This window comes from Anser brachyrhynchus (assembly GCF_964034855.1).
Source record: "Anser brachyrhynchus genome assembly, chromosome: 2".
NCBI lineage: Eukaryota > Metazoa > Chordata > Aves > Anseriformes > Anatidae > Anser > Anser brachyrhynchus.
The window spans coordinates 14,883,728-14,901,571 of record NC_137695.1 but is presented as its reverse complement, the minus strand read 5'-3'; the positions used below and the strand labels follow the sequence as shown (position 1 = coordinate 14,901,571).

At 36.3% G+C, this 17,844-nt stretch overlaps 1 protein-coding gene across 5 annotated transcripts in view; it reads right to left on the bottom strand.

Annotated features, from left to right (window-relative positions):
• The window catches only part of CUL2 (cullin 2), a 49,293-nt gene that overhangs the window by 15,764 nt on the left and 15,685 nt on the right, over positions 1-17,844 (bottom strand). For 3 of the 5 annotated variants that reach the window (XM_080582615.1, XM_080582616.1, XM_080582617.1), the window contains exons 5-12: positions 15,825-15,930; positions 11,612-11,694; positions 8,867-8,953; positions 5,344-5,440; positions 5,142-5,252; positions 3,745-3,907; positions 2,448-2,572; positions 737-844 (exon numbers count right to left, since the gene is read on the bottom strand). In XM_080582615.1, the coding sequence (XP_080438741.1) occupies positions 737-844; positions 2,448-2,572; positions 3,745-3,907; positions 5,142-5,252; positions 5,344-5,440; positions 8,867-8,953; positions 11,612-11,694; positions 15,825-15,930 (880 nt within the window). The remainder of the gene's footprint in view (positions 1-736; positions 845-2,447; positions 2,573-3,744; positions 3,908-5,141; positions 5,253-5,343; positions 5,441-8,866; positions 8,954-11,611; positions 11,695-15,824; positions 15,931-17,844) is intronic. The other 2 variants (XM_080582618.1, XM_080582619.1) reach the window with 1 other exon arrangement.

The window sequence follows — 17,844 nt, the reverse complement described above, 5'->3', positions numbered from 1 at the left end:
AGACTCCACAGCCTCTCTGGGGTCCCATTCCAGTGTTCCATCACCTGCACGGAGCACAGAAGGGCTTCTGGTGTTCAGATGGAGCCTCCTGTGGGCCACTTTGTGCCCATTGCCTTTTGTCCTGCCTCTGGGCACCACAGAAAAGAGCCTGGCTCCATTCTGTTTGCACCCTCCTTTCAGGTATTTATAGATGTTGACAAGATCCCCCAGAGCCCTCTCTTCTCCAGGCTGAGCGGTCCCAGCTCCCTCAGCCTCTCCTCACAGGAGAGGCGCTCCAGTCCCTTCAGCATCTCAGTGGCCCTCTGTTGGACTCTTTCCATGTCTCTCTTGTACTGGGGGGCCCAGAACTGGACACTGTACTCCAGATAAGGCCTCACCAGTGCTGAGTAGAAAACCTTTTGCTGAGTTGCCAAACCTCTTGCAACACACAATTTGTCTATTCATTACCTTAAACTTATATTAAATGGGTCAGCTCCATTTTTGTGTTTTGATTTTTGCTTAAAAGGCTTCCTTTCAGTAAAATTTTAAGTATTACCATGTTTTTCTTTGTACATATCTATTTTTTTCCCCAGTACTAGAATTTCTTTCATATCATTGCATTTCTAAACTAGAAAAACTACATGAGAATTCTATCAATAAATGTGCTGATGCCCTGAAGAATTCTCATGAACCTGAAACAGGGTTCCACATTGATTTCCAATGCTTTTTTTTTTTAAACTTAATAGGTTAAAATTACCTTGTCAAGGGCACTCATAAAGTGTTGATCACCATTCAAAACTGTGTTGATAAGTTGAACAAATTTACTATGCACTTCCAAAACTGACTCCACAAACTGAGTTGGCATCTAAAAAGGAGATAAAACAGAAAGCAAGTTATTAAGAAAAGGGTTATTATTTACACACAAACATAATTATATCTACATTAGTTGTACATTTTTTTCTAATTATTCTTTCTGATAAAAAGTTAAAATCACTAATAATTAAGTCTTTGAGAGGATTGCTTCTGCAGTCATACTCTTGTACTAGAGTGCTTGAGCATGTTTTCAAATTAAAAAGTCTATGGCTACATTTAGAGTCAATCACACATTTGAGTCTATACTGCTCCGATGCTGTCTAATCTTTTCCATAACAACCTAACATAATTTATAAGCATTTTCAGAAATTGTTAACGCTAATATGCAAATACAGAAATCAAGTGGAAAATCCACTGAAATAAGGAAACTGTTTCTTCTACTGACTCTGAAGACAGAAAGCTGGATGAGACGTTTGAACTTTCCTACATAGAAGAACAGTTACCAATCGAATTTAGCGTGCCACATTTCAGCAAAATATTTTGTGTGGAACCAGCTAATGTGAATTCAAGGAGCCCCCACACAGATAATATAGCAGGCTGCAATGTAAGAGTGTGCAATGCACTCACCATGTCACTTGACTCCCCAAGTGCATTATCAGGTCACACAGCAGAAACGTGTTGATGCCAAAGCACTCCACCATAGTGGAGCCAAGTATTTCACGTTTTGAGTTTACCTACGTAAGGCTGTGAATTTTCATCACCCTCATGGGTCTGCATTGATTTCACTATGGAGACACTATTAGCTTGAAAGAATAGACTTGGTAAACTTTATTTTTTGAAAGCAAAATGTGCTACTAAATACTTCAGTCAGTTTTCTGAAGGTACAGAGGAGCTATGAGGAGTAAGCAGACTCCTGTGCAGTCAACAGAAGTTAGTTTACAACAGCCCATGTCTCTGTATTTTTATAGACAGAAGTACTGGATGGCTAAAGTCACTGTCCTACACTGAGCACAGATCTAGACAGCAAGATGTATAAATGTACAAAAGAGCTTCCATGTGGCATTTTTTTTTCTCTTCTGAACAGCAATGTTCAAGGAACAAAAATTGATTTCAGTAATTTAAATACACATAAGTTGAAAAAAAATTTAAACAAAAACACTTCAGTAGAGCAATTAAGCTACAGTATTTTCAAACGTCACATACAAACATGAAACTACAAAATTATTAGTGAAAAACACCACACCAAAGCAGGACAGGATGTTGAGTCTTTACAAATAACACATCGTTAAACTAAATGGTATCACTGGTTACTAATATATGAGAACAGCAAATGTCAGGGAAAAAAATAAAACAAAAGACGACACAAAAAACCACATACAACAAAATGACCTACTTGCCATGACAGCATTAAACAAGCAACAATGAAAAATATCTATCTGTAGTTGCTCTGGTTAGATCACAACAATCAACTCTCAGGATAGATATGTGTTGTACAGCTAAGATTGCTGATTGGAAACTACAATTTATCCATAAAGTTCCAACCCAATTTCATATAAACAAAATTAAAGAAACATAATATACTAAAAAGAAAAGGGTAAACATTTCATTAGGAATGTCAATCAAATAGGTAATTTCAGCTGCCTAAGGAAACTCACATTTTCCTGAGAAAGATTGCTGGTTGCTCTAAGGCCCTCATCATGGATATGGTTTTGTAGTTCCTGAATCATATGAGGTAAACCACTTGACACAGCACGAAGGAGAGTATACATATTTGCCATGTCTGTAACAGAGATACATTTTTATAGAATATGCTTAGAAACACTAAAAATCAACACTTAATATAGTATCATAATTTCACACACAACTTTCAAACACTGAAACAGGACCGACCGTTTTGAAAAAAATATTTAACATACACTGAATCGCCGACAAAAGAAGAAAAGGAAAGAGCAGGGCTAGTATCAGCATTTACTGAGTACTGCCATTGGGACTACATTACTCTTCCAATAGTGCGTATCTAGGATAGACTCCAAAAGGACAGGTAGCCTGGTAAAGAAAAGTATTGTGCTAGTTTATTTTTAATCCTCTGCCTCCCTAAGTCTCCCTTAGCAGCAGCTAACTAAGATCAGTTTTGATGTCTTCTTGACATTGTTTTCCTTCAACGGTGGCTTGAGATTTTTCTCAGGTAAGAAAATAAGCAGTGGCTGGCTTTATTAAATTTATGTAAAAAAAAAAAAAAAAAATCCAAGCCATGATCAATTGTGCAAAAACTCTTTGGAAATTTATCACTAGTATTAAATACATTCTGTCTGTGAAAAATAATTTGTTTCACATAACAGATACAATCCTCCATGCAAGAATAACTATTCTTTCAAGGGTAAAAGGCGTGTAGTCATCAGGAAGCTTTTGTTTTTTCTTTAAAAAAAAAAGGCAGGCAGGGAATATAAATGTAAGAACATCTGCTTCTGTAAAAAAGGATTTGGGAGGGGAGATCACAAAATTCAGGACAATAAAAAGTGGCTATGGAAAGAAGCCAAAATGTTTTATAATCCTGACCCGTCAAATGAAGATGAAGAAATCTGTAAAGACAGAGCCATTGGTTTACAAATGAAAACACAAGCATAAAATATGATTAATTCTATAGGACAAAAGACTTCAGTGTGTTTTTAAGCTGACTAAGACAAGGAAAGGGAAAGAGTTTTGGCCAAAAGAAGGACTGTTAAAAGTAAAATGCAAAAGAAGGTTTAGACTGTATATTTGGAAGAACAATGACAACTTGAAAGGTAAAAGAAAAATCTCATTTGGAATTTAATTGAGCTTTCTAGATGAGTAATATATATTAGCTGAAAATGCTTACGCGCATCAAAGGTCACTAAATAAAAATAATAAATCTCAATGCTAAATTAATAAAATAAAAAACACTTCATGCTTTTTGAGATCAGTGAGTCTTACCACTTCTTTTCTCTTGTCTGATAATATTGTGACATTCTGCATGTAGAAACTGCAAGTGATCTGCTACCATTCTCTGTTGGCATTCATGAATCACTTTGCCATATGAGCTGGGATGCAAATATTTCCGACACCGCATCTCTTCATCTTTTAATCTACCTAAAACCTACAGACAAGTTTTCAAACTGAGAGCAAATGAAATACTAACAAACAGCCTAGATCCATGAATGTACAATAGTATAAATACATAGAATAAGAGACAGAATCGAGTAACCAAAAGGTAAACTCGCCCAAGATGCTGAATAATTGAATTTGCTGATTTGAATCAGGCAGTTACTGAATTAACATAATCTTCTATTTCTCAGTCACTACTAGAAATCTAATAGCATTCAATAGTCCTCAAAATTTCTTCTTCCTTTGACTTTGTGACCAATTTCTCCTACTACACTTCTTATTCCTTCTGAGAAAGTATGAATATAATATACATATATAAATATAAAAATCAAATTTCTGTTCTAAACCCATTTGTTTGTATGTAAATATGTATACATACAACATGTATAGATCTACACCTGAGCTATTCAGAAGAACTCTCTTTACAATCTCAATGAATGAAACAGGTATTACCATAAAAGAAGTCATGAATACTGACATAAAAGTATTTATAACCGGTGAATGAGGGGATGCTAGGGAGACTAGCACAGCTGCAGAGCACTAATGATAAGCAAGATAAATCTGCATTTCTTGCAGTTCAGTTGAAGCCTTAGCCTTTCCCTGAATTTCACCTCAGGTGTTCAACCATTACTTTATGCTTCCTACAGTTATAACCAATCTCCCAGCCTTGTCTTCAACTTTTCCATCTTGTTACTGTGAAAAGCACGGCATCAAGGACTGATTCTTAGTCTTATATTAATCTCTGCCTTCTCAACCAAGGTACAGGTACCAAAACTTGACTTCATAAACCGCAAAACAAAATTAGACCTACTTCAGAATATATAATCTTTAAAAAATGCTCTGTAACTACTCCACCATATAGTCTTCCCTAAACATTACACTGCTAAAACTCTCATCTTACAGATGAAGTGCTTTTATGAAAAACAGAAGGAAAACAAAAAAGTGAGGAAGCAATAAGGATCAACCTGCTGCTTTTTAAATATCTGTATTTATTTGTACTTTTCATGCAATTGGTTTATCATTTATTATAGATTGCTAGCTTCAAAATAATTTATCTAGGCAAAGTTTTTAATCTATATTCAGATAAAGCATGCCATCAGAATAATCTCAAACTGTAATAAAGCACAAGAAAGAACAAATATGGAACAGAACAGGAACACATGAATCATTTATAAATTGGTAATCTTGTATTTCGGTTACTGCACATGTACAAAATAATCTCTTACCTTCTCCATGTACTGTGAGCAATTTGACTCTTGCAATAAATTTGAAGCTTCTTGTTTATAATACTCCCCTGTTTCATTCAGAAAAGGACACTCAAAAATTTCCTGATAAAACTAAAAGGGAGATTTTTTTTTTAAGTGCAAATAATGCATATACTAGACTAATGTTCACAATTCAGAATATAAATCAGAAATGTGTATCTACCTTTAGGGGGAATTTTTTCTTATACTGTTCAACATGAACAAAGGAGTTAATAACCCCATGGATTACTTTCTGGTTTGGGTCTTCTCCACAGCGATCACTGAAACAGTCAAAACAAACATTAATGAGAATGGAGATATCTAGGTGTAACGAATCCGATAGCCTAATGAAATAACTTTGTATTAGATGAAAACATTTTCTAGTAAATTCCTCTGCTTAAATTGGCCAAAAAAAGAATAGGATTAATCTCAAAATAAATAAATACGCTGTTTCTTCTCTCCTGTATGTTTAAATTGTTGAAGTGGCAATTCATAAACTATTCACAAGCATTTGCAGAACGTGAAACTTCCAAATATTTGTTAAGGATTTAAGTATTCCAAACTACGTAGTCTAAGCAAGAACTTTAAAAGTTACATCAAGCTCCACCTTGTATCTATAGCCTTCATTGAACAGATCACTTTCACACTACCGTCTCTGCCATTAGAATCATTTTTGCCAACATCACACCAAGAAGCCTAGTATGTGCTTTTCAGAATATTTGCTATTCAATCAACATGCAGACGTCAAGTAGAACAAATAATGTACTTGGCACAATCTTTACTCATATGTTGGAAAAGAAAACCTTGCATTTTCCAGTCAATTTCTTAGCTTCAAGCGAGTGGGCTCAAATAAAGTAAATATACCCTTTAGCTCCATTCAGTTGAAAACAAAAGTAATAAAAAAAAGTGTTTTGGCGTTTTGCACTGCAATTAGCAGTGATCATTCTTTTGCAAAGACTGGAAATAACAGACCCACTCAGAGCAGCAGAGGTACTCCTGAAACATGAACTGTTCTAAAAAAGACTACCTTTCACATATACTTTGCCAAAAAAAAAAATTCCTTAACTCCTACTTGTAGATAGGATTAAAATACCACTTTTAAAAAAGTATATTTACACCCAAACATCCAAAGCTGTAATTTCAAATGCTTTCCATTTTTAAATACATATACAGATATATAGTTGTAGATATAAGAACTTTACTGAGACTGCACTGAAAGAGAAAATCAGTTCTCTATTGGAAACTGTTGTTGGCTCAGGAGAGTCAGTCACAGGAATGACTTAAAAATTAAAAGGGGGGAAAAAAGCAAAGCCAACATAAACACTTCAAATCCAAACATTAACATACACACATCTAGGCTGCAGGTGGAACGATGGAGAAATCATCTTTCCTTGCCTTTATTTTAGAATTGATGAAAAAAATACAGAGGATGCCCATGAGAGGCATCCTAGAGAGGTTTAACAGGGCAGCCACAGCAGCAGTTATTGCGTTACACACACCACACCATATTCCTATGTTCACATTACTGATTATGTGTATTGCTCCTAAATACCACCGCATCCTAAGATCCTTAGATTTAAGCTCATGATGGTCATGATGGCTAGAAAGAATTTTCTTTCCCTGGGGGGATAGGAAGGTTTCCTTTGGTTCTGGCAGCCGAACCAGCACAAGAGGTCTGCTTTAGGGTACATGTAATCACATCCCACGTTCTTTCCAATACTCCTCTACTAAGTCTGGTTACGTGATGCATAGGTGGCAGCACCTCACAGAAGAGAAGTGTAACACTAGACCACAACCTGGAAGCAGTTCCGTCCAGGAGGTGGCAGGCAGCACAGTAAGGCTGCACAATGCATGAGCTCTGAACACAGAACAATGTCACCGAGTGCAGGAAGCTATGGGACCAGAAGTTAAACATGTTGGACAGCTGGGCTCTGCCAAGAGATGGTGCAACCTGCCTCCAGCATGCAGGTTTCTGGACCTGGAAAGCCAGGGGTGATACAGCACCGTAACTGAGTAAGAACCAGCTCCCCACTGCTCGATTCACAGGCCACTTCACAGACCTTAGCTCATGTAGATGCTGGAGAAGAAGAGGCAGGAAAAGGTTGGGACAAGGGAATTCAAAGGACAATGTACCATCAGAAAAAGTTTTGCGTTTTTTAATAAAAAACGGTAGCAGGTGCAGCTTCTTGCCTGGGCTGCAAGGGAGAAGACAGGCTTTAGACACAGAGGCCATACAGCACAAAGGCAATAGAGGAAAAGGATCGCAACGCAGAGCTGGCCTTCCATGGGGGTAGCTGGGTGTACACAATAAAAAAAGTAAGAATTGATGATCTGCTGTTGAATAGGGTGGTAGTGAGGATGGGGTTGCCAATCAAATGATTAACTTGGAACAAAATTCTTATTATCAGGAAAATTACACACTGCTAGATTCACCTGATTTCAAGGCCTTCAGAATTGTGCAGTTTTCCTTCAGAATTTTGTAGTTTTAATAGTTTAACTAAGATCACATTATAATGCAGTAAAAAAAAAATAGAATGATTGCCAAGAAGTACTTAACAGATGCCAACACTCCCCATTCTTTTCCCCCACACTCAAAGAATTTTAAGCAGTTTAACCTAGGTTTCCTCTGTGTGTGAGCACTATACATCTACAGCAAAGTTGTCGCAAAATTTATTGACAGAACTGTGTTATAAACTTCATTATGAACCTGTCTTTCAGATGAACCTAGTTTCAGCCACACAGCTTCCCAGACAAGCAGCATGTGTCTCCAAAGTATCATTCTTGTCAGTTGGGTAGCATCTTCAGGTTTTTAATTACATTTATCGAACTCCTCAAGAAAACTTACAGAACAAATGGGTAGTTTCAACAAAACTTGATAGAAGTCTCAGTTGTTACAGAAGTTTCAAGTTTTATTGTTATAAAAGTTGCAGTAATGAGTGTGTACTGAACTCGAATGAGACAAACTGGTGACCCAGGAGGTGGATGTTTATGCTGCATAGTTTGTGTAGTGGTAGCCAGCAGGCAGTACGGATGTGAATTTTTACAGAAGCAGCTGCCACACAGTGTGAAGTAGGGGTGTCACAAGACATTGTGGGAGGATGGAAAAGAATGAAAGAATAATGTTTGGTGGGGAAAATCAACCTAAAATATAAAGCACCAAAAATAAAAGCTCCTCCAATTCTGCTGCTGATATGGTCCCCTTTTTCAAAATCAATGGAGAAAACTACAAAGCAAAAGCTCAAGGAAATTGTGCTGTTTTATTAACTCCATCTTTAGCCTTAAGACTAAAACTAACAGTAGAAGTTTAACACATACTGTACAGTATATACACTATTATATCCATACTGAACATATTTAAAGGTCAACATACAATAATAAATCCTATATTCATTAAAAGAAGATTCCATTATTCAAGTGTTCTGCTGTGTCAGACCGATGGCCTATCTAAAACTACAGAATGTGCCATGAACCAGAAGAGCCTGTTTGGAACACTTTAAAAGAAATTATTAACTTCTAATAGATTTTCTTTCAAATGATACATTATTTGTATCAGCTTAGAGAGAAATAGGTTCAGTTAGTTAAAAAGCGTTAGTTGTGTTTAGTAGAGAAGCATCTCCCGGTTAGTCTGTGCTAATCACACCAACATTTGAGCTAGCACCTGCATAATTTCCAAATTATTTAAGAATTTCAGAGATGAATTTTCTCACAATTCGAGATCTTGTCGGCTTCCTGTTGTGTTGAAACAAAAATGCGTAAGTTGATATTCAGCTTGCCTTGCAGAAGGAGTGCTTGGGCTAGAGGGAGGGGGAAGAAAGTGTGTTATATTCAGAACTCTGTATTAAGAGAAGTGCAGTCAGACAAGACTAGCTGAAGTGCTTTAACAATTCTCTGCTGTTCAAGGGGGCTAATACTACTCCCTTTTGCTTCGTCACAGGCTTCTGGGTCCCTCTTGCACTGCTTTGGCACTCATCTAAGTCTTTGCTGAACTGATTCATCATGCCAATCCATAGAAATATTAAAACTAGACCTTGATCTGTTGAACCACAAATCACTACTTGTGCTTCTTCATTTTCACATGCCCTGAGTGTTTAATTTTTTTTAATGGGTATTGTAATAGTTTATAGCTTCTAAAAAAGCAGGTGTGTGTAAGAATTTAGTCAGTTTGTTTATTTTTTTTTCCCTTTAAATTCCAGTTCAATACATTCATAAAAACAGAAAGCAAAACTTGTGGCTTTGCTCTCCATATCTTTTCTGGTACAATAAAGATATAGTTAAAACATACTTTTATATACAGCCATTTGACTACTTCGTTGGTTATTAACTCTGTGTATTGTTGTATTCTATGCAAAATCTTCTGGTTATGAGAAGTTCAACTGTCCATCTATTTAAATTCTATTTTCTCTGTAAAATAAATTTTAATAAATTAAATCATGCATGTTTAAGTACTACACTAAAGACATCTGATGGATAAGTTTAAGTATATGTATTAGTAATTTTATTAACTTTATTATTTATTTTAGATAACAATCATGCATATTCTTGTGCCTCTGATAGATGCACTTTATTGATATCCATTTCTTTAAAAACATTAATCCCTGATTTGCTGAACTCAACATTAAAAGACATTTAACAGCCATTTGCAACAAAGACTTCGAAATTGTCTCTTGCAACATGCATCAGCCAGTGGACTAATAGCAAAGAACAGTAACAGCACTACAGTTACATGCAAAGACGATCTTCAGAATACAAATAGCAATCCCCCCCTTTCACGGTATCAGGAAGAACAGCTGTAATACTAAGTTGTCTTATACAGTTCATTACATAATATACAGATCAAAAAATGACTAGAACAAAATTAATATGGATAGTTAGATGGATATTTTTAGAAAAAGAGGTGTGTGTGGGGGGGGGGAATTATAGACCCAACTATCGTAGACAATTACTCAAGCTTCATTTAAAATGTTTAACAAATAACATTAGTATGTTACAGTCTCAAGATCTAACATCCTGTGAAGCTAATGACCTAAACATCCTTGCAAGGTCCACAGTTAGCCTCAAGGTAAATATATACCATTACTTTTAAGCAGCATCAGATGTTTGTTTAAAAAGATTTTAACACAGATTTCTGCTTCCACCACTAAGTGAAATATACAGATTGACCAAAACAAGCATTCAGTGTCACTGTGCTTGATGTAAAAAGGCAGAATTTTATTCACCATGAATCAGGAAATCTTCATTTAGTAAATATAAACCCGTAGTACAATTGTTATGGTAAACATATGAAAGAAGCCACATAAGCACTGGTTACAAAGAAAGCACACTTCAACAACCAAAAGCGAATAGGTCCTGGCTTCAGAAATACCATCTGAGAGAAACATCCTGCCAGTTATTGAGTCTTCAGAAATGTAATTCAGAAAGGAAAAAAATAAAAACATTAATACTGAAATCAGTCTTCCAATGCTTTATGGATACAGCTTTTTGCCTGACCAAGTCTGCATTCTAAGGTATCTCAATCTGCCAAATTAGCTCATTCTTTCAGTTTATATCATTAGCCTAGTCACCTGAGTCACTGAGGCATGCAATTCCTTAAAAAATCCCAGTCATTAGGCAACCCCACAACTACCGTAACTAGCAGTAAAAGTGTAGAAACTGATAGAACTTACAACTACACACAGCATCTGTAGTTGATTTCAAAATTTCTGGTTATTTATAAATAAAAAGATCTTACAGGAGCTAAATAGTACAAAGGTTTTAAATCAAAAAACTTAACAAGCCCTAAGAACTTAATGGGGATACTACAACCATATCTACCATGGAATTACCAAGGACGTCAAGGAACAAAGATTCCGAAATAAAACAAATTCCCCTGAAGTCCAAAAATAATTATTTCCATTTCACAATTAATGTAAATCACCAAGAACATTAAATAAAGTCACTCATCTGAGCAACAGAAACCCAGATGCTGCGGATAAGCAAGAATTTGTTTTGAATCCCAGGCAAAGCAATGTAGCTTTTCTGTCTTTGGCAAATCCGTGCATAAGACCTTATGTTTACTGACAGCACAGAAACCATAAGCAGTCAGCATAAGATGGAGAAAAAGGCAAAAGACATCCTTTGGGCCCTGGAGAATTATCCCAGCTATTCCCCCATCACATTATTATTAAGACAGGTTGCTGAAACAGAAAAAAATCATTACACTTTGGTTACAGTAAATGAAGTTTTCTTTCTTCTCAGTCCTCTTCCACATACACAAACAGCAATCATATAGCTACATTTATAAAAATTGACAGAACAGCATTATCAGGCAAGAACATATCTTCAATTAAATCATAAACCAGTTTGGTCAAAGTGCTTAGACTTTTCGAAAGAAAGTAGTACGATAATACCCCCACTGTATCAGTAGTACTGATAATACCACACCACTGTGTAAAAGCAAAAAAATAAGGACTCACTTTTTGATTTCTCGGAGGAGCATCCGAATAAGGATGGCCTGTAGTGGCTCAATCATTAATTTTCTCCACATATCAAGAGCTAGCTGTCAGGACACAATACCACAAGTTTATATCAGTAAAAAAAGAAAAATACAAAGAAAAATAACAAAGATAACAACTCCCAATTCCCCATTCAGGATTTTAAAAATAAGTAACTTAAAAAGAAGAGGAGAATATCCAATGATTTTGTTTGGACACCCCTTCCACATCTGAAATGTGTGCAGACACACAATTACTAGCATAAAGCATAGAGAAAACATGAATGAAGAACACCATGTTTGCCCTGCAAATCTCAAGAACAGACCCCATTTTGTAACAATCACCCGTATTTCTAGAAATGGTATCAAATATCCTCAGCTGACAAAACAGAATGTCTCTTGGCCAATCTGTAAGAAGGTAGCATAAAAGATACAGATCCCTTGTATCCAACACAACACCTCCACATTAAGATGCATACAACTTAAGCAAAACCACTTGCAGGCTAGTATTTGATTTAAATGGAATTCAAATTACTTTCACAAGAATTCCAGATGAATGTGACCCTGTCCTTAGCATATCACTACAAGGATCAAACTGTCTTGAATATTTCAAACTCTTGTGGATATAGTAATCACTCCCAAAACATGCCATTTTTATAAACATGGCTGCAATTGTTCATATGAGTTTTTGCAACAGGGCAGTCAAAAATCAGATGTGAAGTCCAAAGGGGATAACGTGATCCCTGGTATGTGGGGGAAAGACCCCCACATATTTGAGACTTCTAAAAACACCTGCCAGTAGGGGGTAACCTGGGAAAGACTGAACTCCCCCAAACCAGTGAGGACAGAGGCAGTTTGCTGCTAAAACAACCTTTGACGCAACTAACGGCTCCCTAGCTGTTAAACTTGAAATATCGGGGAGGTATGTCTTAACTGAAAGTAGGCATCTAGCTACTAAGCATCCAATCTGATTCACTCTGCAAAATAAACCTTCCTTTTAAAGACCAATTTGTAAGAGCTTCAAGCTGTCTGCTGGAATTTTCTTGTCAAGCAAACTACAGACAGATCAAGCCAGGAACCTGGTCTATCAGTTCAGGAGACCTTTTTGTCCTTGAAAAGAGGAATTGATCTTACTTCTCCACCTAAGACTGGCAATACAGAACATGGCAGTTTCCTCCAATTTCCAGAATTTGTTCCCCTGTGATGAAGGAAAAAAATAGAAGAGAGCCTACCTACCTTCTAGCTCAGGACTCCCCTGAGTCCTCTCCCTCATTAAAAACTCAGAACTCTGAAGTCACTGACATGAGCTCAGCTCAGAAAAAGCAATACCCTTCATAAAGCATTCATAAAATATTAACAAAAAATATCTCATTTTGCAAGCACTACCAGGCTACTTTCATAAACCGATTTCATCCCGTTTTCCTAGTACGAGAATTACTGAGCGTCCGGAACACCTTCTGGAATGATAAAATGTTTGAGGCCATGCCGATATGTATCTCATACATACTCCCACAGTCTCTCGTATGTTCCTAGTGTTACATACCCCAGAAGAACCAAGCAGGCATGTACTCTTGTTTAAGATTATTGAAAAGCTCCCAAAGTTTCATGAATACATATCAGTGATGTTGAGACAGAAACTTAAAAGCACATAGAGAATTCTGTTTCTACAAATTCTAAATACTGGATATTATTTTTGTAACTTCATCATGAGACTGAAAAGATCTATACATAAAATACGCCCATTTGTTCTTGAATAGATAAAGGACAGATCATCTCAGTCATCCAAAAGTGTTTAAGTGATAATTCCGTCCATTCTAAAGTGATGAACATCGGAGATACTTTTGTCAAAGCCCCTAGTGTAATCCAATGAATACAAGGCAGAATCCTAAACAGGAACCACAATGAAAGAAAATGCTTTCAAAACAAAGACTTGATACATTTGGCCAATGCCTTGCAGATCAAGAAATGTGAACCAGTTTTATTTCTGGAGCACTGAATTCACCAAAAACAGCCCTAAGTAGTTTAAGTGCATTAAATTATGTGTGTAGGACTCCAATCTCCACTGCTTTGCAGAGCAAAGGATTAACTGCTATAAATCTACTCCTACATCAGTAACGAACAAAGATTAACTTCACTGCCACAGGACCCAAAATTTACCTCCTACTATTACAACTTACGAAGACAGCATTTGTAAAGAGAAATGGAAAGAATAGTGGCGAGTGAGATGATAAAAAAATGGTTAGTAGAATTTTAGACATCATCCAGAACACCTTTGTCAAAACCCATAGGCTGTCTGGTGAAGCTTAAAAACCTTGATTCTCCCCTTAACCTACCGAAATGATGAGCTACAGATATACTGTACTGTCCAAGCTGGGAAGCTTGAAGAAAAGTGTCATCATTCCTCTCCCCCATGATTCCATAAATACGAGGAAAACTAGATAATCAAAAGATGAATTATCTGCTGTTTATTCTTTTTTGGTAAGTACATCCTAGGGCAGAGAGCTATGGACAAAACACAGAATTGCTACTACCATTCTTTGGTTGATACTTCAGAATGGAGCAGAGCACGAATTCCTAGCCCCAGGGAGCTCAGAATAGCCCAGAACTATTCCCAGTCCCAAAAGCAGCTGAACTAACATAGTCATTTGCACAGAGCTGAGGACTACCTCCAACAATTGTGGAGGAGTCAATTAAATCTCAGCCTATGGAGATAATGAAAAATATGTAGTGCATTTTGAAGACCGCACAAATAGCACAGAATTACGTGCTTCCAAGCGCTGATAAGCTCTTACAGATGACACTGATTAGAAAACCCAGGTGACAGTACAAGTAGACCAGAGAAGTATTTCCTTTTCTAAACTGCCTTGATTTGAAGTGTATCATGTTGCTGGTATTTTTTCCAGCCCACCCATAATCTGTCAAAGAATTAGCAACTTCAACTGGCAATGTCATCTTCATCAGGATAGAAGATGCTTCCTCATGCATCACATTCTCTCTGCTCTTAACTAAGACAGCAGAGATCTACTTAAAACAATGAAATCTAAGAGCTAGAAGGACAGTAAAACTTAAAGGTCCAGTTCTGACATTAGAAAAAAAAAAGGCTTCTAACTTTCCAAATCAAGAGAGGAAGAAGTATTTGCTTCCTTTTTAGAGAAAAACCATAAATTTAGAGAGGAAAGGAAAAACCACCACACCACTTTGAGTGTTAATAGAATAAATTAATCCTCCAGCTAGCACTGTGTATTTGTCACAGAAGCAAAGCAAGCAGATACACAAAAAAGTATTCAAAATTAAAGTTTCTATTCAACTGTGGTTTTGTTCCAATTCATACTCAAGTGGTGTTTTCAAAGTCTTCCTAAAGACATACAAAAATATTCTGTTGTGAAAAATCTGAAAGAAATTTTCTACTGGGAAATTTTCATTTTACTTTCTTTTATTTCAGGGCTTCTTGGCTGCAACAGTAGCCACGAAGTGACAGAAATGTATACTTCACTTCCCCAAAGCCGAATTACACAGGGTGGTGGTATCTCAGAACATACTATTGACTTTTTTTCATTTTACAATAACTAAAAATGAGCCTCAGACTCTCCAACTTACATAAGCCAACTGTAGTTGTCAACACACTTGTGTTTATTCCAATTTTTTTTTTTTTAATGATAAGCCCTCCCTACATGATATTTAAGTGCACAGAAGGCCTATGTTTTCTTCCAAAATCTGAATTGTTACAACTGAAGCACAAGAGAGCCTGCACTGGAAAATAAGATGTGCAGTATTGCTGAAGACTCTACTCTCAAAAAAGCTGTAGCACTTTGCGACAACGCAAAATATAAGTCTAAAAGTAATATTTCAAAGATTTCCCCAAATAAAAGTATTGCCTCTTTAAAATCTTTTCTAGATGATAGTGCCACATGAAAAAAACAATTTTCCCCAATAAGAGGTATCATAATACTTTGAACTGAAGTTCTGCAACAATCTTCACATTTGCTTTCTACCCTCCACCATATAAGTCATTACACACGTGTGTGTTTATATATATAAACATCAAAACTGTATTCTCATTTTCCATAGGATTCAATACTTGTATCTTCTACTTTAATTAATTACTCAGATTCTGTGACACACAGAAGTCAAAATTTGAAAGGACCAAGCTGTGCTTGTAGTGCAGCTGAACACAGTTGATATTCGGAGATACCTACCTCTCCTATTTCCATCAATGGTTCGTTCATATCCACCCCTCCATAGCCATACTGAAGATCAGCTTCTGTCAATTTGTTCTTCTTAATAAACTGTGTATTGAGGTACCTGTACAAATAAACACATTCTAATCAAAATATGGAAAAAATTGACCTATTAGTTCTTAAAAATAAATTTGGAATTCTGGAATGTCTTCCACATCACAAAAGATAGCCATGATATTGGTTAAAAGTGGTTATCTGTTGAAAGTTCTTAAAATACAGATGACTTGAATATCGAAGAACCTTATATCATGTTAAAGCAGTACTGTGGTAGTAATTGAGATATTAGTCTGATAGATCTCTGTCAGCATTTTCTTGGCAAGCAATATACTTGTGTAAGGATCCACAGAAGGTGTAGAAGAAAGTTCCCAAGTATCATTTTTTTTTGCACTCCCCCCCTTTTAAAGTAAAATGTGTTTTCTACCTATTCTGCTTATTACTTTGCATTGCTCTCAGTCTAAAACACCATCTGTTTCACTGTACTTCAGGTACAATGATTTATGCAATTATTCTTATTTTTACTACTCCACAGACGTCATCATCTATTTAAATTAAGAATACATTTTCTACTTTGGAAAAATACATAGTTTACGCAATCCTGGCTAGCTTCAGCATCCCAAAGGGGAATGCTTATAACAACAAAAAGCTACATCCTAAAAATCAATGATTATGAGAACCACTTGAAAGTTACATTGAATTATTGAAAACTCCATTGCCTCAGCCAAGGCAACATGTAGCACAATGTACAATGAACTATAATCTAGAATAAAAGACTGACAGGCTAAATTAATTCAATTTGCATTTGTTTTCCTGCTAGTATTCAAAACTATGTTCTCAACATGTATGCTGAACTCCAACTGTTTTGTTGACAAAGGTGAACTCGAAGCACTTTGGGGGAATCTAAATGGCCCTTCCAGTAGCACTCAGCAACAAAATATGCTGAGAAAAAATGCCTGTCATTTTGAGATTAAATCCTTCTTATAGTGGAACTGCGTGGACGATTCAAAGATTAAGACTCACGCACATTCACTTGCCATAGATATGTGCTATAGATATGTGCTCCTTTCAGTATTTTGATTTTTTTTCTGGGAAGCAATCCAAAAATAACGTCAATTTTAACACGGTCAATTTGTTAGGTAACATCCCTCCCTCAGATCATGGTAACTGCAACTAGCAAATAGCTGTATCATAAATTTTAAAGAGAAGAGAAGAACATGCATAAATTAACCTCATGAACAGTTATATAGAAGAAATGTTATAAATACCTTTTAAAATTATTTTTTATTTTAGGATTCGATATTTATTATCATATGCATAGTTTTTAGAAAGAACAGAAAACGGCTTTTGCACAAGACCTGATAAAACATCCATCTTAATTCTCAATATTCCTCAAGAAGGAATACAGTAGCATTTTCAAACAGAACCGTTCTCCCTCTCCTGAAGATTTTCTAATTAGAATTAGAAATGGTATTAGAATTTTCTAATATCATTTCTCATAACTACACTTAAAATATCTATGTTCTTGCTTAAATGAGCTAACTAAGAAAACTTAAAATGTCATATCCATCTAGTAGTTCTGAGATGCCTGGTTTCAGACACTGAAGAGAGCCCGATTACCAAAGCACTTTTAAGGGATGCTGATTTCAGAGGCTGTACCAGGCTAGCGGTGTCTGAACGCTTTAGGTAGGAAGGTAAATGACGAGCAAGAAAGACAAGGAGAAACACACTACAGAAACCTCCAAACTTGAAAGAATTTAGCCACCAGCATACAAAGAATGAAGACTGGTGATACCGCAGTGGTGACAAACTGGAAAACAGTGGGCTAATCTCCTTTCAGACCCCACAGAGTACCAAAACCCACACTGCTACCATCAATCACCATCATAAATTTTCAAGTACTAGTCTCTGTGGAAGGCTCCAGTCCCACCACTTCACGTAAAGCGTGTGTGGACATGCAGAACAGTTAGGCCTTAGTAGGCCT